At 42.1% G+C, this 26,061-nt stretch overlaps 2 protein-coding genes across 5 annotated transcripts in view; one reads left to right on the forward strand and one right to left on the reverse strand.

Moving 5' to 3' along the window:
- The window catches only part of LOC137346196 (RNA-binding protein 4B-like), a 191,325-nt gene that overhangs the window by 85,576 nt on the left and 79,688 nt on the right, over window positions 1-26,061 (reverse strand). The window lies entirely within an intron of this gene.
- LOC137346304 (SLAM family member 9-like) lies at window positions 7,168-24,665 on the forward strand. The gene is made up of 7 exons (XM_068009786.1): window positions 7,168-7,230; window positions 7,753-7,810; window positions 9,924-9,980; window positions 10,865-10,912; window positions 11,110-11,448; window positions 17,463-17,689; window positions 21,500-24,665. Exons 1-7 carry the CDS (start codon window positions 7,168-7,170, stop codon window positions 21,623-21,625), a joined length of 918 nt encoding a protein of 305 aa, XP_067865887.1. The 3' UTR covers window positions 21,626-24,665.

Below are 26,061 nucleotides of genomic sequence, written 5' to 3' on the forward strand. Positions count from 1 at the left end.
AAGGGTCACTGACCCGAAACGTTAACTCTGCTTCTCTTTCCACAGATGCTGCCAGACCTGCTGAGTGATTCCAGCATTTCTTGTTTTTGTTGCTTCCACCTACCTCATCTCATCTTTCATAATTTTAATTTCTCTCATATTACATGGAATGCGTGTTTAGCAAAGAAAGAGACCTAACTGAAATGATACAAAGTCAGAATAGGCCTGGGAATGAGCCATCTACCTTTCTGGTTAGGAATACATCCGTATTGTCTGAAGTCCTGTACTCTTAACATACTGTACAAACACAAATGGTTACTTAGTGATAATTCGCTTTAAACTACAAGCACGTAACACTCTCTGCTGCACCTACCTTGAAAACATTGGGCCGTTATAGGTTGCAACGGGACATTGACAGGATGCAGAGCTGGGCTGAGAAGTGGCAGATGGAGTTCAACCTGGAAAAGTGTGAAGTGATTCATTTTGGAAGGTCGAATTTGAATGCGGAATACAGGCTTAAAGACAGGATTCTTGGTAGTGTGGAGGAACAGAGAGATCTTGGGGTCCATGTCCATAGATCGCTCAAAGTTGCCACCCAAGTTGATAGGGTTGTTAAGAAGGCGTATGGTGTGTTGGCGTTCATTAACAGGGGGGATTGAGTTTAAGAGCCGCGAGGTTATGCTGCAGCTCTATAAGGCCCTGGTTCGACCACACTTGGAATATTGTGTTCAGTTCTGGCCGCCTCATTATAGGAAGGATGTGGAAGCTTTAGAGAGGGTGCAGAGGAGATTTACCAGGATGCTGCATGGACTGGAGGGCATGTCCTACGAAGAAAGATTGAGGGAGCTAGGGCTTTTCTCATTGGAGCGAAGAAGGATGAGAGGTGACTTGATAGAGGGGTACAAGATGATGAGAGGCATAGATAGAGTGGATAGCCAGAGACTTTTTCCCAGGGTGGAAAGGGCTAGCACCAGGGGGCATAATTTTAAGGTGATTGGAGGAATGTTTCGGGGAGATGTCAGAGGTAGGTTCTTTACACAGAGAATGGTGGGTGCGTGGAATGCGCTGCCAGCGGTGGCCGTAGAAGCAGATACGTTAGGGGCATTTAAGCGACTCTTGGATAGGTACATGGATGATAGTAGAATGAAGGGTAGGTAGTTAGTTTGATCTTAGAGTAGGTTAAAGGTTCGGCACAACATCGTGGGCTGAAGGGCCTGTACTGTGCTGTACTGTTCTATGTTATCTGCTGTCAAAATAACAGTGCAACTAATGGCACTCGCCATTACTTTTGTGAAAATGGCACAACAACTTCAGGCAAGAGACAAGTTAAACGTAAATATACAAAAGTTCCTGTCCGAGATCCGCTATCCCTTCGTTAACTTGGCGAAAATGGCACCTCACTGTCCGTCTAACATGGCATTATTGGTGCACAGCACAATAAAAATTAACTCCAGCTATCCTACCATGGAAACAGTGTTGCCCTCGATAATAGGTGAACTGGGAGCCCAATTTTATTAAGACCTAGAACAAGGTCTGGAAGACATTTAATGACATGAAAATAGAGCAGTCAATGATTGATAGGCAAAGTAGAAGAGTGATGTGTATCAGAGCAGTTGCTCCCAATGTGATGTGGGTTCATTAGAGTATATATGGGAAGAACATGCTGCCAAAAGCACACGTACTTTCATGTCAATCTATTGTTCCACACAGATGTTCGATGGCTGTCATGTGGCCAGGTCTTTGCACATTTCTTTGAACTTCACTCCAGGGTCAACTTATTCTTTACAAACCACCCATTAACACTCTCACACTGTTTGCATGACACGACCTGACTCTCACGGGAGTGCTATTTGTCAGACATATTCCCTTCCCTGAATGGGATAAATCTAGGACTTCAAGGGGTGAGTGCAACCATCTTCAACAAGCAGTGCAAAACTGAGTCAATAATAAAAAAGTTGGAATTCTGGGCTTGCTTTGAAGAAAACAACACTGAAATTTTCCCAAACATGCTGGAATTACTGACAACAAATAAAATACAGTTGCAGGACAGTATTAAAGGTGTAGGCCCTGAAATGTTGGTCAAGTAACACTTTATACCCAGCATGCTCTAAGACAGCTAAAGATAAGTGCAGAACTTGAAGTAGTAAGCTAACAGACATGTTGAAGCTTGTGGTTAGGGATATGTGACCATTAGACTAGAGTGTTGATAAAAGAGGAACAGATATAGGGGAACGAATGGTGGTTATTGTAAACAAGTCTGGACTTCTGTCCAGGTGGTTAAATGGCTAATGCTTTCCAAAGATGAGATAATGCTTGAAGATTTGTGCAAAAGATCATGTGAGGCATGGGTTGAGCAAGGAGCCTTCAAAGAATATATTAGGGTTAACACTGGAGGGTATTCTCGGCGAGAACCCAGGAACAACTCTTGAAGGCAGGACCCCGAGTCTTGAGGCTCAGTGATCAACCGTGACAAGGGACTGATCATCTCTGTGTTGATGTTTAGTATCTTGTACAAGAAGTAAGACTTGTACTTATTTGGTGTCTAAATAAAACTGTTGTAAGCATTTGTATGCTTTAAGTGATTTTAGTACTAATAAAGTGAAGTCATACGAGACTGTGGTTTCAGTGTATCTTTGTCTGTCACGTCAGTTGGTATCCTGCAGAGAAAAAGGGTCAACAAAGGGACAAGCAACGGGGAGGCGGTGGTATTGTCACTGGACTTGTAACCCAGAGACCCAGGTATTGCTCTGGGGACATGGGTTCGAATCCCACCACAGCAGAAGGTGGAATTTGAATTCAACTAATAAATCTGGAATTAAAAGCTAGTCTAATGATGGCCATGAAACCATTGTCGATTGTTGTAAAAACCCATCTGGTTCACTAATGTCCTTTAGGGAAGGAAATCTGCTGTCCTTACCTGGTCTGGCCTACATGTGACTCCAGATCCACAGCAATGTGGTTGACTCTTACATGCCCTTGAAATGGCCTAGCAAGCCACTCAGTTCAAGGGCAATTAGGGATAGGCAATAAATGCTGGCCTGCGACGCCTACAACCCATAAATGAATTAAAAAAAAAATCTCACTGAACTGGCAAGGCAAATACGTAAGTACTTTCCCTCAACGGGAAACACAAACAGCTGGGTCCATCACACTTGCACAAATTTTACTGCAGTACCCAGGCCACAAAAGAATGAATGAGAGAAACCCCTGGACATCACAATTGATGGCGGACTCAAGACTGAGCTCCAACAACTGGCTGAATATTGGGTCCAAATGTGAGCAGATTTCCCCAAATTGTCAGACAGGGCTGTCAAGGTTTTGATACGATTTGCTACAACTTATTTGTGTAAAGCTGGATTTTCATCACTCATGAAATAAAATCAAAGTATTGTCAGCACCTTAGTGTAGAAAACAACTTGCAACTCAAACTCAACACTCCAAACAGGTCTCTATGCTTGAATAAACAACTTAATCTGTCATATTAATGGCGAGAATTACTATTAAGACATTTTAAAAGTTGTATTTGTCTATTATAATTTGTACATTTTGGACAATGCTTGGACATTAAAGGGATTAAGATATTAAACCTATTACTGGTAGGGGAACGCGGCCAGCTGAGAGATCTGGAAAGGGATAAGCAATAAGTTTGGGCGCCTTTGATCTACAATATTTACATATCATTGCTACATTTGTAACAACAACTTGCATTTAAAAAGTTCCTCTAATGTGGTAAACATCCCAAAATACTTCACTGGAGTGTTGTCAAACAAAATTTGACACTGAGCCCTACAAGGAGATATTAGGATAGGTGATCAAAAGCTGACACAAGAACATGACAGACAGGAGCAACAGTAGACAATACAGCCTGTTGAACCTGCTCCGCCATTCAATACGATCATGGCTGACCTTGGGCTTCAACTCCACTTTCCCGCCTGCTCCCCATTACCCTTGATCCTCAGAGATCAAAAATCTCTCTCTCCCAGCCTTTGAATGATGGCACATACACAAATCTCTGGGGTGGACAATTCCAAACTTCACAACTTTGAATGAAGAATTTCCTCCTTATCTCATTCCCGAATGATCCACCCTTTATCCTGAGGTTGTAGCAAGACTCCAGTTCCATTGCAATAGAAGCCAACATGCCATTTGCCTTCCTAATTGCTTGCTATACCTGTGTTCCTTGTACAAGTACACCCAAGTCTCTCTGAACATCAACATTTAAAAGTTCCATGCCTTTTTAAATATTCTGCTTTTCTATTCTTATCAAAGTGAATAACCTCACACTTCCTGAGATTATACTCCATTTGCCAACTTGTTGCCCACTCACTTAACCTGTCTATATCTCTTTGCAGCCTCTTTGTATCCTCTTCACAGCTTACATTCCCACCTAGCTTTGTATAGTCAGAAAACCTGGATACATTTACTCTTGGTCTCCTCATCAAAATCATTCATATCAATTTTAAATAGATGAAGCTCCAGCACTGATCCTTGCTTTACTCCACTAGTTGCAGCCTGCCAGCCTAAAAATGCCCCATTTATCCCTATTTTCCACTTCCTGTTTGTTCATCCATGCTAATATATTACCCAACTACACAAGCCCTTATCTTACCTTTTGTGTCAACCTTATTGAATGTCTTTTGGGAATACATGTATACTACTTCTGCTGGCTCTCTTTTATCTACCCTACTAGCTACATCCTCAAAAAACACTAAGAAATGTGTCAAACATGCTTTCCCTTTTGTAAAATCATGTTGACTCTGTCTGTTCATAATGTTTTTCTAAGTACATTGTTAACACTTCCTTAATAATAGATTCTACATTTTTCTGATGATTGCTGTCAGGCTAACTGGCCTATTGCTTCCTGTTTTCTCTCTCCCTCCTTTCTTCAACAACAGTGTTACATTTGCTCAGTTCCAATCCGCTGGGACTATTTAGAAATAGGGAATTTTGGAAAATCATAACTAGTGCATCCACTATCTCTGCAGCTACAACTTTTAGAACTCTAGGATGTAGGCCATCATGCCCTGGGGATTTGTCAGCTTTTAGCCCCTTAAGTTTTCTAATACTTTTTCTCTGCGAATATTAATTACTTAAATAAAAACAGAAAATGCTGGAAGTACTCAGCAGGTCTGGCACCTTCTACAGAGAGAGAAACAGAGTTAATGCTTTAGACCAATGACCTTTCATTTGAACTTACTTTACTTTAACACCCTTACTCTTATTAAAAAAAAAGAGGGTAACCATAGAGGTTATCCTCTATATCTGGTATGTAATTTCTGTCTTCTATTGTGAATATAGACACAAAATATTTGTGATACCTATCTCTGCCTCTAAGGCACCAACATTTACTTCAGCTGCTCTCCTCCTGTTTATATACTTCTAAAAGCTCTTACAATTTGTTTTTATTTTCATGACTAGTTTACTCACATATTCTATTTTTCTCCTTTTATCAACTTTTTGGTCATCATTTGTTGGTTTCTAAAACACTCCCAATCTTCAGGATTGCTGCCATTCTTCGCAAATAGCCTCTTCTTTTAAAATACTATCCTTAACTTTAGCAGTAAGCCACGGATGGGAAGGACATGTGGTTAACTCCATGTTTGAGATTCTGCTGAAGTTACAAGGTTTCGGTGGAAACAGTCAGATTAGTCCAGTTAAAAATCAAGCGTGCAATAAGCATATTTGTCTTGCAACCACCATACAAATGGGGATTAGCGCCTGATGACCTTAAGAACCATATAATGGAAGGATGGGTTCAAGTGCTGTGTAAATCTAAGGATTGAAGAGTTGTGAAAGACCGGCCTTCCTGAAATGGATCAGCGGTGATTGCATCTTTCACAGAAGTGCTTTTATTTTAGAAAGGTATATCAAGAATTGGGGACAAAAGTTGCCAATCAGAACTAAAGGTTTGGAGCACTGTCATATTTGGAGACGAAATCCCAGCCAGCAGCAAGAAATGTATAAATGTACATGGAGTTCAGAGTACTGTTCCTGCAGGCAGTCAAGGAAGATGGTAGAGTTTGGTCAACTCACAAGGGACCTTTGAACACCACTGGCAGACCAGCCGAAGGGTGATTGTAAGTATTAAGTCAGGAAATTAAGTTAGGAATAGGGGGGTTTAACCTACGTTTAGCCTCTAGCAGGACAGGGTCCTGGGCCACTTTGTGGATAATTCAATGAAGTAATTGTGAGTTATCAGAAGAAACTTGTCTTGCTGGTTATTCTGTTCAAGTCATACATTTGTAATTCTGGTGTCACAAACTCGAGTGCTGCGGGGTCTTCGAATGAGAACGAGAACCCCCTACAGATGAATCCTTCTTCCTGAGTTTTTTTTTATAAACAGAATGTATTTTTGTTAAACATTTTGAATAATTTCTTTCAATGCTTCCCACTGTTTATTTACTGCCATACCTTTTAGCTCATTACTCAATCAACCTTACCCAGCCTTCCCTTCATACCTATGTAATTGGCTTTAAGGTTCTTGTTCGGGACTGGAGTATGTCACTTTCAAATTTAAAATGGAATTCAATTGTATCATGACCTCTTTCTCCCCAGAGGATCTTTTTCTATGAGATTACTAATTAAACCTACCTCATTTCACAATATTAGATCTAAAATAGCTTTGTCCCTAGTTTGCTACACAATATATTGTTCCAGGAAGCAGTCGCAAAAGCATTTTACAAACTCACCTTACAAACTACCTTTGCCCATTTGATTTTTCCAGTCTATACGAAGATTAAAATCCCCACGATTGGTCAGATGTTGAGTTTAAGAAACACTTAAAGGAGAAGAGAGAGGTAGAGCAGTTTAAAGAATTCTGAATTTAGGGCCAGGCAGCTGAAGGTACAGCTGCCAATGGTGGGATAAGTAAAATCTAGCAAATGCAAAACAGAAGAATTTTAGGAGCGCAGAGATCACAGAGGAATGTCAGGCTGGAGCAGATTACAGACACAGAGAGGAGCAAAGCCATGAAGTGGAAAAGAATGAGAATTTTAAAATTAAGGTGTTGCCACACGAGGAGTCAATATAAGTCAGCGAGCACAGGAGTGATGGGAGAATACGACTTGGTCCGATTCAGAATACAAGCAAGAGAGTTTTCAATGAGTTCAAGCTTATGAAGAGTGGAAGATGGAAGGCGGCCAGTCAGGCAAGCATCAGATTAATCAAGTCTAGAGGTAAAAAAAAGACATGGATGAGGGTTTCAGCAGTAGATGCGCTGAGGCAGAACTGGAGATGGATGGTCTTCTGAAGGTAGGCGGTCTTGGTGATGAATCAATTATGTGGCCAAAAGGTCATCTCAGGGTCAAATAGGATGCCATGGCTGTGAACGGTCAGGGAGAGAGATGGAAGCGGTGGAAAGCTAACGAAGTTTGTGGCGAGGACTGAAGGCAATGGTTTCGATTTTCCCAATATTTAGTTGGTGAAAAGTCTTGCTCCTTCAGTACTGGACTTTGGACAACTGGTGTGACAAATAAGAGACAATATAGGGGTCAAGAATGGTGGTGATTCCCAATGCAGACCAGGGACACAAATCACAGAATTTCCCAACCCAAAGAGGGGAGTGCCATCCATGAAGACATTTATCAATGCAAGTTTCTATCTTTGAGATAATTGGAAGACACACAGAGATCGGTCACTCATAGCTGGATGTTTCTCAGTGTGCCTGCCAGGCTTAGCTGAACAGATATTTCTATATCTCAGGCTCCAACATCAAAAAAAGAGATAGCTCAGAGCACTGAACCCTTATAAATGGTTTTGTTGTCTCTCTTTTAGAGAAATACCAACATAACAGAAGGAGGCAAAGCAATTAGTAACTACAAACACAGAACCAGTAAGCTCTAGATTAGCTAGTTTATAAATTAGTTTTCACGTCTTTGTAATTTTACATGGTGCAAGGAGTGTTAAGAAACTGACAGGTCTCACAGTAGAACAGTATTCTACTCATTCACATATTTCACGTAAAGTATTCCAATTTATTAGTTTTCAATTTTGCTTCATTTTGTGCTTTTCAGTCTGCCTTCCATAAAACAAAAACATTTCAACGACATCTGGCAACAGAATGGAGATATTGCCAACTTAGAAACCTAGGTTCCTTCAGATTTCATTTTTATTATGAAAATCCAGGAGAAAACAGTTGGGAAAAACAGAATTCCAAAAAACCCAAGTAAATTTGAGGAAAAATATATTTTTCAGTCTGACTATTGCTAAAACTCAAAATGCAATTAAATATCTTTAAATTATACAGTCAAGCAGACTAACAACCTATAATTATTTACACTGTTCAGGGACACCATTTTTCTGGGGCTCAGCATCAAACTACCACTTAACCTGTAGTTAATTCTTTCTTTTGAAAAGAAACGAACAGTAAATGTGAAGAATCTATGTTTATGGTTGTGGCTCAAGTCACCTTCCCTCCTCTATGATTGTGGGATGTTAAAAATTATTGACAATTTTGCAGACGGGAACATTTTGCAACCTTGCTTTTAGTAAAGAATACCTTTGGTAAGTGCCCTGTGTAAGACGTTGATGATCTCAGACTTCAAGTGACTTAAATTATAGTTAAATATTAGTGCACTGCTGTCCTTACTCCCTGTCTAACTGGAGATGAAAGACTGACATTTCACCCAGTATAAAGAATACAGTCCTCAACAAGTAAAGTTCAACAAGATCCCTGTAAAAACAAGTTGCACAGCCTTCATTCATTTCCCTGCTGAAAATTCGACCCAAGAATGCAAGTGCATCACATCAGTGCACACTGTATGACATGGAGAACATGCAGAGTATACACATAGAAACAGGAGAAGGCCATTCAACCCTGTCAAGCTAGCTTCACCATTCAGTTATTTCATGGCTAATCTGTACCTCAACTCCATTGTTCCACCTCAGCTCCATGCCCATTGACACCCCTACAAACTGATATCACAGCATGATTTCTGCATATTTCTAGATCTGATTTTAAGCAATTTAAAAGATGGTGAGAAATTTGTTTCTTTTTCTTAACAAGAAATCATATTTTACAGATCCCCACACCAAATAATTACTGAGAATTTATATCAATGGAAATCAGTCTAAATCCCTAAATATTGGCCATAACACCAGAAGTGCTTCATACTCATCTTCAAAATGGTGCCATTACATCTTTAATTTCCACCTCACAGAAAGCAGACAGGGCCTAGTTTAACATCTCAAAGGGCGGTCCCACTGACAATGTAAAGCACAACACAGGAGTGTGGTCCCAGATAACAACAACAACTTGCATCAACATAGCAACTCAACAGAATAAAATGTCCCAAGGCACTTAACAGGACATTACAAAACAATACTTGACATCGAGCCACATAACTGTATAAAAAAGTACAGGAGCAAGGCTTCTCTCGCTCACTAAAAAGGACAATGAAGGAATCAGTAACAAGCAGTGTGCTTTAGTAACAGAGATTATAATGCGGTTGTTGTGGGTTCTGGTTCCCCATTCCTCACTGCAGTACCTGATGAGAATTCAGCCCTGGTGCAAATGACCAAACGTGTAAAAGTGCAACCAGCTCACTGACCATTTCAGAAATGGATAAGGTTTGGTCTGTAATATTCTGCAAAAGATCACACATCTGAGCTACACTGTCAGTGAACGCTGGATACTGCTTGTCCGTGACAATTACCAATAGCTTGCCTGTGGCTTCTCGTTTCTTACTTCCACAAGCTGCAGGAAATGACCAGCTTCAACCCACCAATCTGCTGCTGATCAGCGGAGAAAACAGACACCAAGTGCACGGAGAGAAACAGAGTCCAGATGCCCTATGATGGATTTGTAGTTAAACCACTCAACATCCAAAGGATAAGGTATTGGATCTGATCAGGGTCAAATCCTGAAGGTTTCTGTTCATTACGACTTCAGATCTCACCCTGTTTGGTGAGCCGGAATAATCCCTCTGTACCCGCTGTGTATTGAGGTGTCTGCTTATCATCTTCCAACACAGCAGCAACCCTTGTAATCTTGAAGCCATTAGGTAAGACCTTTTACACTTTCTCTGTTTCAATCATTTGAGAAGAATACTTTCTGTTTTAGGTCAAGATTCTCTGTCACTGATGAACAGATTCATTGGGGTAATTTTCACCTAATTCATTGGGTGCGATCCCAAGGGATCATATAATATGCTGGTTTCACACCCCATTCAAATCACCCTCCACTGACTGCAATGGAGATTAAAATCGGGTGGAGTGTAAAACCAGTGTTGCACCCTTTGATCCCTCAATTTTCCAACAGCAGGTTAGGTTACCACCTTCTCGACTTTTCAAGAAGCCTGGTTCAGTGACCATGAAATACTACCTAACGCAGCAATTTTGGCAAAAACAGGTCAGACAGTAACATATGCACCAATTCAACTGTACAGACTATCTTCTTCTCAAAGGGGAATGCACAATTACCCTGCTGAGGAACAAGGGATTATTGCAATGATTAGGAGCTCCCAGGAAGGGTGGACAACACAACTTATAATATTGAGAGCTGACATTGGACAGAAAATGCTAAGCTACTGCCCTGCAAGTTTCTAATCGGTATTCCCAACCATCCCTATCCCTGGCTACGAATGGGCAGTCAATATACATGGCCCATCGGTTCTAACACCACACACTATTCAAACACTAAATTAGAGGAAATGCACTACCATAGTGCTCTGCACTAATAAGCTGAACTACAACTACTAAATCCTTTCTATCCTGTATATTAAATGTGATTAATTTTCAAGTTTTTTGCTTGATTTCTTCACACTCAGGATGTGCATCAGACTTGGGGAGTCCCGTGGTTTCAGTCCCTTCCTCTGATCGCTCACTGATGAGTTAATGTTGTTTCTCTCCTAGAATACGTTCTTATTCTACTTGCATTCCCTCACAGATCACTGCACCACCTGGTTAATATTGTTCCTGCTCATCACTGACTCAGGTAAGAAAATGTCAGTTTACAATCAAGAGTAGGTGAAAAAGTTCATTTAAAGTAAGAACGTTGCACACTAGAGCTGTAACGAGAGGTTAGTGTGGAAACCTCAGACTCATTGCACTGCAATGTACAAGACCAAGAATACGGACTGTAATCATACACTCCCCAGAATCGCACTAACAGTTTGATGGTTTCTGTTCCAGGTCTGGGACAGGCTGATGGAAATCCAGGCTCTCACCACCTGGCGAATGGGACTCTGGGACAGTCAGTTACTTTATCTGCAAATATACCAGGAGCAGAACTTTTGATAATTGCTTGGGACTTCAGAAACTCATCCACTGGGAGAAAGATTCCAGTATGTACGAAAACCCAAAACACAGCAGTAGCCTATGACAATGAGCTGCGAGACAGGGTCAGATTAAACCTCAACGACTACAGCCTGGAAATATTGACCCTGATGAAAAGTGACCAAGGACTGTATGAGGTCAGTGCGAGATCAAAACAGAATGTGCACAACGAAGTGATAGAACTGCGAGTTTATGGTAATCACCTGTTCAGTAACATATTGCTTCCTTGAATCATTGCCCTTCTCTGAGAATTGAGAGAGTAGAAGTTTCAGAGAATGGAAATGTCAGTGAGGAAACACTGGGAATGCAAGAAACGTCAATTTGTGTTATTTAATTTAACCATTATTAATCACTTTTACGTTTAACAATTGAAAATAATAATCACTCAATGCAACTCACAGGCTGGTTATGGGATATTCACAGGAGGAAACACTGACATCATCATTGAGTTTATCTGTACAGTAGTTTGATAGACTGTCAAATCAGTCAATCTCTGTGCTTCTTTGCTTTTTAAATAGTGAGTCTATTAAACGAAAACCTCACCGATCCAAATGACATGAATTAACAGCCAGGACCATTGAAGAGCATGAGTACTTAACATCCAAGAGAGCAGTAGACAGAAATCAAACTGTGGGAGGAACTCTGAGCAGGGAGCAGTTAAATACAGCCCGAGGATCGCGGCCTACATCACCTACTTTCCAGGAGAACAGCAGGCAGGAGTGGACCCGCGGGAGCGACATGGAGCAGTTAAATAAAGGCAGAGGATCGCGGCCTTCAGCACTTACCTTCCAGGACAGCAGCGGACTTGCAGGACGAACATGGAACGGGAGCAGTTAAATAAAGCCTGAGGACCTGCAGCCTACATCACTTACTTTCCAGGAGAGCAGCGGAGAGCAGTCCAGCAGCGCCGGAGTTTGAAAAAAACAAGTCTACAGTGACATCACAGGAAAGCTGCAAGGTGAGTACTTGGTGAGTAACTGATGTTAGGGAGTATCTGTAAACAGCTGGGCTAGTACACAACTCTTTGGGCACGTGTGGAAATAGCTGGATTACAGAATCTCAACAACTGACAGACTAAAAACGAGTAAAAATTAAATATTAATCATAACGAACAAATGAGTAGCTGGTAAGTTTTTTTTTGAGTAAGGTTTACTTTAACTAGTGAACAGCATTGATTTTTAGTAGGATTTGTGATTACTAGTAAGATTTTATTAATAATTCAAAGCTGTAGTAGCATTGGTAAGGTTTTCTTTTTAGCAGTAGCAAAGCGTCAACTGATAAATGAAGGAATGGCAGGGGTGCTTCAACCTGGAGTGTGCATCTCCTGTGTTATGTGGAAGCTCCAGGATGCTTCCCATATTCTGGAGAACCATTTGTGCAGTATGTGCTGTCAACTGCAGCAGGTTAAGCTCTGGGTTTTGGAACTTGAACGGCAGCTGGAGACACTTGGTGCATTTCTGAGGATGATAGCTACGTGGACAGCACGTTTATAGATAGTCACCCCATAGCTTAAAGGTATGCAGGGAGAGGGGGAATGACCTGGCAGTCAAAAAGAATCAGGCAGGTACAGCAGGAGACCCCTGAGTGCATCTCACTCTGCAAAAGGTATTCAGTTCTCAATACTGAGGAAAGTGATGCTTTACCTGGGGAGCGCAGCCAGAGCTAAGTCAATGGCACCACAGGTGGCTCAGCTGCACGGAGGGGGTAAGGGAAGACTGGAAGAGCTAGGGCGACAGGTGATCAAAAAGTCAGGGGAACAGACAGGCATTTCTACAGCTGAATCCAGTTTAGTGTGTTGCCTCCCTGATGCCAAGGTCAAGGATATCACTGAGCGACTGCAGACCATCCTAAAGAAGGAGGGTGAACAGCCAACAATAGAGGCAGAAAGAGGGATGTGGTCCTGCAGTCAGAATTTAGGGAGATAGGGAAGAAATTAGCAAGCAGGGCCTCAAAATTAGTCATCTCCGTATTAGTCCCAATGCCACGAGCAAGTGAGAAATAGAAGAATAAGACAGATGAATGCATGGCTGGAGATGGGAGCTGTACAGGCCGGATGGGCTGCACCTAGTTCCTTGCAGGATGTTTTGCTAGTGCTGTTGGGGAGGGTTTAAACTAGTTTGGCAGGAAGATGGGGACCTGACGATAGACTCAGTTGGGACAAAATCAGAAATTAAAATGGAAGGCAGAAAATTAATAGATGAGTCTGGAAGATAGAGGAAACAGAAGTTAGAAAATAAAAAAGTGGCAATGCTCAAGGGTATCTATTTCAATGCAAGGAGCATAGCATATAAAGCAGATGGGCTAAGGGCACAGATAGACACGCGGCAGTATGATATCATAGTTATTACAGAAACATGGCTTCAGGAGGGACAGGAATGGCAGCTTAACTTTCCTGGTTACAGGGTTTTCAGACGCGATAGGGAGGGGGATAAGAAAGAAGGGGGAGCGGCAATTTTGATCAAAGACACTATTACAGCTGTGAGAAGGGATGATATCTTGGAAGGTTCATCAAATAAGGCCATGTGATTGAGCTAAGGAACAAAAAAGGGGCAATCACACTGCGGGAGTGTATTATAGACCCCCAGTCAGTGGGAGATACAAGAGCAGATAGGTAGGAAAATCTCTGAGGACTGCAAGAACAATAATGCAGAAATAGTAGGGGATTTTAACTACCCCAATATTAACTGGGATAGTTTTAGTATGAAAGGAATTGAGGGAGCAGAATACTTGAGGTGCATTCAGGAGAATTCTTTTGCCCAGAATGCAGCAAGTCCAGCAAGAGAGGGTGCAGATTTAGATTTAGCTTTAGGAAATGAAGCTGGGCAGGTGGAAGGAGTGGCAGTGGAAGAGAAGTTTGGTGGCAGTGATCATAGTCAGTTTTAACATAATTATGGAAAAGGACAGAGATAGAACAGGAATTAGAGTTCTCAATTGGGGCAAGGCCAATTTTACTACACTGAGAAGTGATTTAGTGAAAGTGTACTGGAAACAGCTACTTGAAGGTAAATCAGTGTCAGAACAGTGAGAGGTATTCAAAGGGGAGATTCAAGGGTTCAGAGTAAACACATTCCCACAAAGAACAAGGGTGAGACGGCCAAATCTAGAGTGCTATGTATGTCTAGGAGCCGACAGGGCAAGATAAGGCAGAAAAGGAAATCTTATGTCCGACACCGAGAACTCAATACTGTTGAAAGCTGAGAGGAGTATAGAAATTGGAGGGGTGAAATCAAAAAGGAAATTAGGAAAGCAAAGAGAGGGCATGAAAGGATATTGGCAAGTCAAATCAATGTGAAACCAAAGATGCTTTATGAATATATTAAGAGTAAGCAGATAACTAAGGAGAGAGTAGGGCCCATAAAAGCCCAAAAAGGTAACCTATGTGTAAGGGCGGAAGATTTTGGTATTGTTCTTAATGAATACTTTGCGTCTGTCTTCACAAAAGAGGGGGACGATGCAGATATTGTAGTTAAAGAAGAGGGGTGTGAAGTATTGGATGTGATAAACATAGGGAGAGAGGAAGTATTAATGGGATTAGCATCCTTGGAAGTTGATAACTCAACAGGGCCGGATGAAATGTATCCTAGGCTGTTAAAAGAAGCAAGAGAAGAAATAGTAGAAGGTCTGACCATCATTTTCCAGTCCTCACTGGATACAGGTGTGGTGCCGGAGGATTGAAGAACTAACGTTGTCGCTCTGTTTAAAAAGGGAGTGAAGGATGCATCGAATAATTACAGGCCAGTCAATCTAACCTCAGTAGTGGGCGAATTGTTGGAATCTATTCTGAGAGACAGTATAAATTGTCACTTAGAAAGGCACAGGTTGATCAAGGATAGTCAGCATGGCTTTGTTAAGGGAAGATCTTGTTTTACCAACTTGACTGAATTTTGAAGAAATAACAAATGAAGATAGAGGAGGGTAGTGCAGTTGATGTGGTCTCCATGGATTTTAGCAAGGCTTTGGACAAGGTCCCACATGGCAGACTTAGTTTAGTTTAGAGATACAGCACTGAAACAGGCCCTTCGGCCCACCATCAACCACCCATTTATACTAATCCTACACTAATCCCATATTCCTACCACATCCCCACCTGTCCCTATATTTCCCTACCACCTACCTATACTAGGGGCAATTTATAATGGCCAATTTACCTATCAACCTGCAAGTCTTTGGCATGTGGGAGGAAACCCACGCAGACACAGGGAGAACTTGCAAACTCCACACAGGCAGCACCCAGCATTGAACCCGGGTCGCTGGAGCCGTGAGGCTGCGGTGCTAACCACTGCGCCACTGTGCCGCCCCAAGACTAGTTAAAAAAATAAAATTCCCCGGGATCCAGGGAAATGCAGAAAGGCTCAGTAGCAGGAAACAAAAAGTAATTGTTGACGGGTGTTTTTGCGACTGGGGAACTGTTTCCAGTGGTGTTCCGCAGGGCTCAGTACTGGGTTCCTTGCTTTTTTTGGTATATGTAAACAATTTGGAGTCAATGTAGGGGGAATGATCGAGAACTTTGCAGACAACACAAAGATTGGCCATGTGGTAGATAGCGAGGAGCACAGCTGTAGGCTGCAGGAAGAGATTGATGGTCTGGTCAGATGGGCAGAAGAGTGGCAAATGGAATTCAACCTGGAGAAGGATGAGGTGAAGCATTTGGGGAGATCAAATAAGGCAAAGGAAGACACAAGTAATGGGAAAATATTGAGATGTGTAGAGGAAGTGAGGGACTTTGGAGTGACTGCCCATAGATCGCTGAAGATAGTGGTACGATAAGGTGGTTAAGAAGACATATGGAATCATTCCTTTATTAGCTGAGGTACAGAATACAAGAGCAGGGAGGCTAGGCTGGAACTGTATAACACATTGGTTAGGCCACAACTTGAGTACTGTGTGCAGTTCTGGTCACCTCATTACAGAAAGGATGTAATTGCACTAGAGAGGGTACAGAGGAGATTTACGAGGATGTTGCCAGGACTAGAGAAATGCAGCTATGAGGAAAGATTGGTTAGGCTGGGGTTGTTTCCTTGGAGCAGAGAAGGGTGAGGAGAGATCTGATTGGAATGTACAAAATTTTGAGGGGCCTGGATAGAGCAGAGGTGAAGGGTCTATTCACCTTGGCGGAGAGGTCAGTGACGAGGTGGCATAGATTTAAAATGATTGGTAAAAAAAAAATTGAGGGCAGATGAGGAAACATTTTTCACCCAGAGGGTGGTGGGGGTCTGGAACTCAATGCCTAATAGGGTAGTTGAGGCAGTCACCCTCAACTCATTAAAAGGAGTGTGGATATGCACCCGAAGTGCCTTAATCTGCAGGGCTATGGACTAAATGCTGGAAGGTGGGATTAGAAGATCGTTTTTTGGCCAGCACAGACACGATGGGCAAAGTGGCCTCTTTGTGTCTTAAATTTTCTATGATTCTATGACTATTACTTCACCACTTTATTGTATAATTGGATTTAAACCCAGACCCTGCATACTTGGTCTGGTATTCAGGTCAATTTTGAAGATCACACTGAATTTGTGGGCTCTTGCTGATTGCAGGTTAGCTGCAGTGTTTACCTGCATAACAACAGTGACTTGACTTCAGAGATGTTTATTTCTTTTAGGGTGGGAGAGGAAGTTTCAGATTTTATTTCCCAAATTGGCCTGTGTCATTGTGTTTTTTGCCTCTCCCAGGCGATCATATAGATTTGGGTGGAATGGAGGATGTGATCATCAGTCCCTCAAAACAAAGAGGACATTTTCCAGGTTTCTTGATTTGTGTGTCCTCAGGTGACTCAGCAAACCGATCCTGCAACCACAGGTCTTCACACAGAGAGGACAAGTGTTGCACTGAGGAAGGGGAGGATCTCGAACAAGGGTCCTGCTCTCTCTCCTTCCACTTCCGACAATTCTCTGAGGAAGAGTTAATACTGTCAGTTTCCGACTGTGTTGTAGTTTGTTGGATGAGGCATCACCACGTGGCACGGCTAGTATTCCTCCCATGCACCAATGTATATATTGGAATAAACAAGGTATAGTAGTTATGTGGAATGGTCCAGAGGGTCAGTTCCTGTTTGCCATTTTTGTTATCTTCAGAAGCAGTTTGAGATGTTTTTGAGCGAAGTAACGAGGTACTGGATATATTCAAATAATATTTTCAAAAAAATTTTAAAACCTGATCACCCTGAACGTGTGCCACTCCACACATGCTAACAAGATTTCATTCATTTTCAGAACGTGTGCCATGTCCAAGAATACAACTGATCAACAATGTCTCCTCTGCTGGAATCTGTAATGTTACGCTGAGCTGTTCAGTGGAAAGCGGCAGTGACCTGATCTACTGCTGGTGTAGAGGAGGAGAGGTGGTCACAGCTGACAGTTCACACAGTGTGACAGACAATGGGAGGAAACTGCGAATTTCCTTAAATCGACATTATACCAGCACAATTTACAACTGTAAAGTGAGAAACCCTGTTAGTAAGGAGACTGGAAGCACTGACCTCACAGGGACCTGTCAGCTAACCAATAAAGTTTATTTCATAGGAGCTAATGGAGGGGTTACTCCAATTAATTAAATCACAGGAATGGTTGTTAGTTATAATTAAAACATAGAACATAGAACAGCACAGCACAGCACAGGCCCTTCGGCCCACGATGTTGTGCCGACCCTTTAACCTACTCTAAGATCAAACTACCTACATACCCTTCATTCCACTATCATCCATGTACCTATCCAAGAGTCGCTTAAATGTCCCTAATGTATTTGCTTCTACTACCACCACTGGCAGTGCATTCCATGCACCCACCACTCTCTGTGCAAAGAACCTACCTCTGACATCTCCCCTAAACCTTCCTCCAATCACCTTAAAATTATGCCCCCTGGTGATAGCCCTTTCTGCCCTGGGAAAAAGTCTCTGGCTATCCACTCTATCAATGCCTCTCATCATCTTGTACACCTCTATCAAGTCACTTTTCATCCTTCTTCGCTCCAATGAGAAAAGCCCGAGCTCCCGCAACCTTTCTTCATAAGACATGCCCTCCAGTCCAGGCAGCATCCTGGTAAATCTCCTCTGCACCCTCTCTAAAGCTTCCACATCCTTCCTATAATGAGGCGACTAGAACTGAACACAATATTCCAAGTGTGGTCTAACCAGGGCTTTATAGAGCTGCAGCATAACCTCGCGGCTCTTAAACTCAATCCCCCTGTTAATGAAAGCCAACACACTATACGCCTTCTTAACAACCCTATCAACTTGGGTGGCCACTTTGAGGGATCTATGGACGTGGACCCCAAGATCCCTCTGTTCCTCTCTGCCAAGAATCCTGTCTTTAAGCCTGTATTCTGCATTCAAATTCGACCTTCCAAAATGAATCACTTCACACTTTTCCAGGTTGAACTCCATCTGCCACTTCTCAGCCCAGCTCTGCATCCTGTCAATGTCCCGTTGCAACCTACAATAGCCCTCCACACTATCCACAACTCCAGCAACCTTCGTGTCATCGGCAAACTTACTAACCCAGCCTTCCACTTCCTCATCCAAGTCATTTCTAAAAATCACAAAGAGCAGAGGTCCCAGAACAGATCCCTGCGGAACACCACTGGTCACCAAGCTCCAGGCTGAATACTTTCCATCTACTACCACCCTTTGTCTTCTATGGGCCAGCCAATTCTGTATCCAGACAGCCAAATTTCCCTGTATCCCATGCCTCCTTACTTTCTGAATGAGCCTACCATGGGGAACCTTATCAAACGCCTTGCTAAAATCCATATACACCACATCCACTGCTCTTCCTTCATCAATGTGTTTTGTCACATCTTCAAAGAATTCAATAAGGCTTGTGAGGCATGACCTGCCCCTCACAAAGCCATGCTGACTATCTCTAATCAAACTATGCTTTTCCAAATAATCATAAATCCTGTCTCTCAGGATCCTCTCCAATAATTTGCCCACCACCGACGTAAGACTGACTGGTCTGTAATTCCCAGGGTTATCCCTATTCCCTTTCTTGAACAAGGGAATAACATTTGCCACCCTCCAATCATCTGGTACTATTCCAGTGGACAGTGAGGACGCAAAGATCATCGCCAAAGGCGCGGCAATCTCTTCCCTCGCTTCCCGTAATAGCCTTGGGTATATCCCGTCTGGCCCCGGGGACTTATCCATCCTCATGTCTTTCAAAATTTCCAGCACATCCTCCCTCTTAACCTCAACCTGTTCGAGCATATCAGCCTGTTTCACGCTGTCCTCACAAACGACAAGGTCCCTCTAACTAGTGAATACTGAAGCAAAGTATTCATTAAGGACTTCACCTACCTCCTCCGACTCCAGGCACAAGTTCCCTCCACTATCCCTGATCGGCCCTACCCTCACTCTGGCCATCCTCTTGTTCCTCACATAAGTGTAGAACGCCTTGGAATTTTCCTTAATCCTACCTGCCAAAACTTTTTCATGTCCCCTTCTAGCTCCAAGTCCATTCTTCAGTTCCTTCCTGGCTACCTTGTAACCCTCTAGAGCCCTGTCTGATCCTTGCTTCCTCCACCCTAAGTAAGCTTCCTTCTTCCTCTTGACTAGCTGTTCCACATCTCGCCATCCAAGGTTCCTTCACCCTACCATCCGTTCCTTGCCTCATCAGGACAAACCTATCCAGCAGACGCAGCAAGTGCTCCCTAAACAACCTCCACATTTCTGTCGTGCATTTCCCCGAGAACATCTGTTCCCAATTTAAGCTCCCCAGTTCCTGCCTGATAGCATTGTAATTCCCCCTTCCCCAATTAAATATTTTCCCATCCCGTCTGCTCCTATCCCTCTCCATGACTATAGCAAAGGTCAGGGAGTTGTGATCACCATCACCGAAATGCTCTCCCACCAAGAGATCTGCCACATGGCCTGGTTCGTTGTCAAGCACCAAATCCAACATCGCCTCCCCTCTAGTCGGCCTATCTACATATTGAGTCAGGAAACCTTCCTGGACACACCTGACAAAATCTGCTCCATCCAAACTATTTGCACTCAGGAGGCTCCAATCAATATTAGGGAAGTTGAAGTCACCCATGACAACAACCCTGTTACTTCTGCACCTTTCCAAAATCTGCCTCCCAATCTGTTCCTCCGTGTCTCTGTTGCTATTGGGTGGTCTATAGAAAACTCCCAATAAAGTGACTTCTCCTTTCCTGTTTCTGACTTCCACCCATACTGACTCAGTAGACAAACCCTCCTCGACGACCTCCCTTTCTGCAGCTGTGATACTATCCCTGATTAGCAATGCCACTCTCCCACCTCTTTTACCTCCCTCCCTATTCCTTTTGAAACATCTAAACCCCGGAACATCCAACATTCATTCCTGCCCCTGTGATATCCAAGTCTCCGTAATGGCCACAACATCGTAGCTCCAAGTACTGATCCATGCTCTAAGTTCATCACCCTTATTCCTGACACTTCTTGCATTAAAATAGACACACTTCAACCCATCATACTGGCTGCAACTTTGCCCTGTCAACTATCTAACCTTCCTCACAGAATCTCTGCACTCTGTATCTGCCTGTTCAACAGCTACCCCATCCACTGATCCGTAGCTCCGGTTCCCAACCCCCTACCAAACTAGTTTAAACCCTCCCGAAGAGCTCTAGCAAACCTCCCGCCCAGGATATTGGTGCCCCTCCAGTTCAGATGCAACCCATCCTTCTTGTACAGGTCCCACCTTCCCCAGAAGGTATCCCAATGATCTACATATTGGAGTTGAATTTTCTTTTTTAACTGAGAGGGTTATATTAACATGACCTTTCAAATTAATGTTTAAACAGGAAAGACGACAAATTCATCTTGGGCAGGTCTGGAAAACAGGTAGCATCACATTGGTCTCCCGTTGCAGGTCCCACCTGATACTCAGTTCTGCTGAAGCCAACAAAACTGATTAAGCAGGACGTGCAACAGGCGTCGGATGCGATACTAACCAATTTGCAAAAACACCCAAGATGAATTTCTATTGCCAGGTAAATATTTCCAGATTATTCTACAACACAACCTGCACTCATTAATGAAAAAGCATGTTTGACAGGGTGTAAAACAAGGCGGCAATCTACTGCTGCCAGTTTTCTGTCAGTGATGACAGTTAAAATTACACTCTGTTACGTAAACATTCATTATAGATTTTTTTTTAGTGGATGCATCACTACTACAGCAAATACTGCAGTAATATTAAACTTGATTACTGATCCCACAGCAAAAGATTGAAAGCAGAGACTAACTTATTGTCTCTTTCTGTGTTTCTAGGCGATGGAAGGAGGGAGATGGAACTCTGCAGTCAGCTCAGATTCTGAGAATACAAGCTGCGATATTTATTGCCGCTGTCATTATCACTATCATTGGGTCCTGTATCTGGGAGCAAAGAACAGTTGATGGAAACTGAGGGACAGTTTATAGCTTTGCATGGCAACAATCGAGTGTCAGAGGAAACTCTGAACATGGCAACAGAAGGAAAAAAGTAGTGTGTAAGAAATGGCGGTCCAATAACCTTCTAAAATTTAAAAAATTAATTGCATCTTATAGAAATAGCTCTCTCTCTCATTGAGAAAGATTCTATAGCAGGCAGTTAGGACATACAGGCCTGTGATCCCTACCAAAGACATGACTCTAGCACAGATTCTGAAACAAGACATAACTAAAGCTGATATGCTGGAGCCTCATACCCTCTCTGGACAAGTGTCTGGCAGAAGTTTACAAATGATACCAAGCACAGGATAAAGTGAAAGGTGACTTCGGGTGGCAGAGTGATGGGCTAGGGAGGGGTTTGCTTTGAGTACAGTCCCTTGGTGATTGAACAATGGGATTAAACGAGGATTGACATGGGATACTCACCAGCCTCTGGAAGTAAGATACTCGGGAGGGAAGTCTGGACTCTTCAAATGGAAAAGAGTTTTTCAAGGTGGATCCAGGCTAGCTCCGGCCTAACACTTTGGTTAGCTCAAGACGACTAAGGACTCCAAGGACAGAAGAAACACCAACACCTCGACTGCCTCATCCATCGGGGAGATTGCCAACACCGTTCTGCCCCACTGTATGATCTGGGATCAGAATTCGGTTCAATCTGTTACAGGTCATATATCTTTGCTGTCTGTTCAGCTGATGCATCATCATATCTAAACTTAATATACATTAGATTTAAACTGCTGCTTCTCAATAAACTATTTTAAAATCACATTATGAACTCGAACATCTTCTTTGGGTATATGTGACTCCCAAAGCTAAATCTTACAAATCACCTCCGACAATAGAATACAGCCACAAGCCCAAGTTTATTCCTTATACTTCAGCTGTCCGTGATCCTGAGTTTGGAGATCACTATAACGTTATTCCCATCTCTCATTTCAAGAATCTTACGGAGCATTGGAAGATGAACAACAGTAGAAATCACGAAACATGAACAAGCTGTTCAGCCATCCACAAACCCGGTAGAATCTGCCATCATGGTCTCTACCTGACCCATTCCACTTATTGTGAGAAGGTTCTGCAGTCTGCCTCTGCTCCCTTAACCCATCCAAAATCAGAGAATCACAGAACTGCTACAGCACAGAAGGCGGCCATTCGGCCCATTGTGTTTATGCTGGCTCTCCAAAAGGAGCGATTTGCTGAGTGCCACTCTCTCACCTTCTCCCCGTAGCCCTGCACATTCTCCCTTTTCAGATATTATCCCATTCCCTCTTTAAAAGCCTCAATCGAACCTGCCTCCACCACATTCACAGGGAGTGCATTTCCGATCCTAACCATTCGCTACATGAAAAAGGTTGAACGTGTCACTTTTGCTTCTTTTGCCAATTACCTTAAATCTGTGCCCTCTTATTCTCAATCCTTACACTAATGGGATCAGTTTTTCTCTACCTACTCTGTCCAGACCCATGATCTTGAACACCTCTATAAAATCTCCTTTCAATCTTCTCTTCTCCAAGAAAAAAAGTCCCAACTTCTCCACTCTGTCCACATAACTGAATATCCTCATCCTTGTGTTCCGAGAGTGCTTCTATTTTTTGCAAAAATCGTTGAATTTTGGATATTAATTCATTTGGAAGCTTGAAGAGATGCTGAACTTAGTGTTATTTTTAAGCAAATAACCGGAAGAGGGTTAATGTGGTGTAGATGGACCTCCAAAAGGCCTGTTGCCGTAAGGCCTATTCTTGGAAAGACTACCCAAACTGATCTTCAACAAAGCCTGGAAAGAACTGTTCCAAGATCCCAGTGACAGCCAACTATACGCATTTGGGAGGCCAACCCAAAACAAAGGACATTTTTACATATTGTTATGGTACGACTACTCAAGATAAAGCCCCCCAATAATTATAATTATATATATATATATATAAAAAATATAATTCTGACTGCGGTGGGAACAACGCACTGTCAATTCAGTCCCGCCGCTCCACAGGTCGCATCGCACATATCTTAAAGCTTTCCAAATCAAAGAAAGCCACAGCCTAACGGAAACAATCTATTAACCCCTGAATGAGGTGAACCAAACCAGGTATCTTCAAATATCAACAAATTAACTGTTTATTTTTTAAAAAACTAAAATCTTAAACACCAAGATAAACCAATATCCAAAGACCTTATAACTTAAAGAATCTAACTCCTACAGTCACAGACACATACCCAAACTACTGATCGTCTGGTGTTTAATTAGCTAACCAAAACACAGAAATAACAAAAAAGTCTTTGTAGATTTATGTTTCTGATGAAATGGAATCTTTCAATGTAGGAGCAGTCCAAGGTTGCTTGAAGTCTTCGTAGTTGTCCGATGGGGAAAAAAACAGGTTCTTCAACGATAGGAAATTCAGTAGTCCCGTTCAGCAGTTGAAGTGTTACTCATTTTCCAATGAACACAGATCAATAATTTTTTTTTTTTTGAAAAGAATTAATCTGGCTTGACTTTTCAGAATTTTGAGAGATAATAAATAGGGTTGAAATAGACTGAAGAGGAGCTCTCCTATTTCCTTCACGTGCCAGAATAGTCTGTCCAAACAAACCAGTTAGCCAGTTTTTCAAAAGGCAATCGGCGACGTTGTATCTCGTCTCTTCTGGATTTGTATGGTTGTTGCCAAGCAACTAGAATGCACTTTCACTCAGTCTCTGGAGCTGCTGCCTAAAAGTAGTACTGGCCTTTTACAGCCTTAAAGGCACACCGCTTATTTCCCGAGGAGAAAATAAAAACAGGATCATGACCATATTTTTTTTTCTTCGATAATGAGCAAGCATTCAGCCTAAGTGTTTTTTTGTTGTTTTTGTTTGTAATAGAGTTCGAAACAAAAATTCCTTTTATTTTTCCGGTTAACTGATATATATGTGTGTGCATGTGTAAGAGGTTAAGGTAAAAGGGGAACTTTAATATTTCAATCTGTGTGTTTATGCTTTACTTCATTACTGGTTAACACTTGTTTCATAATAAACTGAGAATTTTGTTGTTGTTTATTAAAGAAACCGAGTTGGTGTGTTTTATTTTGGGAAAAAAAATAGAGTTTATGATTGACTGTATCGGTAAGTGGGAAAAAATTTAAATACATGTTGTGACTCGTGGAGAAGTGGAATTAGAATTAACAGTGCACTCCTCCCGCCTTGGTGGTAACACTTGGAACCATTCGCGTGAATCTTTTCTGCACTCTCTGATGCTTTCACACCTTTCCTAAAGTGTAGCACCCAGTTGAGACCAAACCACTATGTTATACAAGTTTAATATATCATTGCTCTTGTACTCTATGTCCCTATTAATAAAGCCTAGGATCCTGTATGCTTTTTTTTAACGGTTCTTTCAACCTGTCGTGCCACCTTCAATGACTTATGCACATATATACCCAGGTCCCTCTGCTCCTGCACCCCCTTTAGAATTGTATCCTTTATATTATATTGTCTCTCCACATACTTCCAACCAAAATGAATCATTTCACACTTCTATGCATTATCAGCAGCCACTTGTCCGACCATTCCACCAACCTGTCTATGTCCATCTGAAGTTCTACACTATCCTTCTCACTTTTCACAATGCTTCCAAGTTCATCATCCACAAATTTTGAAATTGTGCCCTGTCCACCAAGGTTGTCATTAATATACATCAGAAAGAGCAAGGGTCCTAACACTGATCCCTGGGGAACTCCATTACAAATTGTCCTCTAGTCCAAAAAACAACCATTAACCACTACACTGTTTTCTGTCACTCAGCCAATTTTGTATCCGTTATTACTGTCCCTTTTATTCCATGAGCTCTATCTTCGATCACAAATCTGTTTTGCAGCACTTTATCAAATGTCTTTTGTAGGTCCATCTACACCACATTTACCCTCTCTGTTACTTCATCGAAAACTCCAGGAATATAGTGAAACACAATTTGCCTTTAACAAATCTGAGCTGGCTTAATAAACCTGCATTTGTCCAAGTGACTGTCAATTTTGCCCTGAATTATCGTTTCTACAAGCTTCCCCATCACAGAGGTTACTCCCAATATTTCTTAGCTCCAACCTAAACTTATTCCACATGATTTTTTGAGCTAAGATCCTTTCTCTCTGCTGTCTTTATCCCATCCTTAATTAGCAGGGCTACTCTCCCCCTGCCTGCCCCTCCCCCTCCCTACCCTCTTTTTCTATTTTGCCTATCGCTTTGAAAAGCAATCTTATGCATTTTTAGGTCCCAACCTTGGTCACTTTGCAAACATGACTCAGTAACAGCTATTAGATTAAACCCATTTATTTCTATGATATTAATTCATCTATTTTGTTGTGAATGCTACGCACATTTATAGATAGTTCCTTTAGCTTCAACATAATTCTATTTTTCCCTGATCACAATTCCGTAAG

This window comes from Heterodontus francisci, chromosome 29 (genome assembly GCF_036365525.1).
Source record: "Heterodontus francisci isolate sHetFra1 chromosome 29, sHetFra1.hap1, whole genome shotgun sequence".
Classification (NCBI taxonomy): domain Eukaryota; kingdom Metazoa; phylum Chordata; class Chondrichthyes; order Heterodontiformes; family Heterodontidae; genus Heterodontus; species Heterodontus francisci.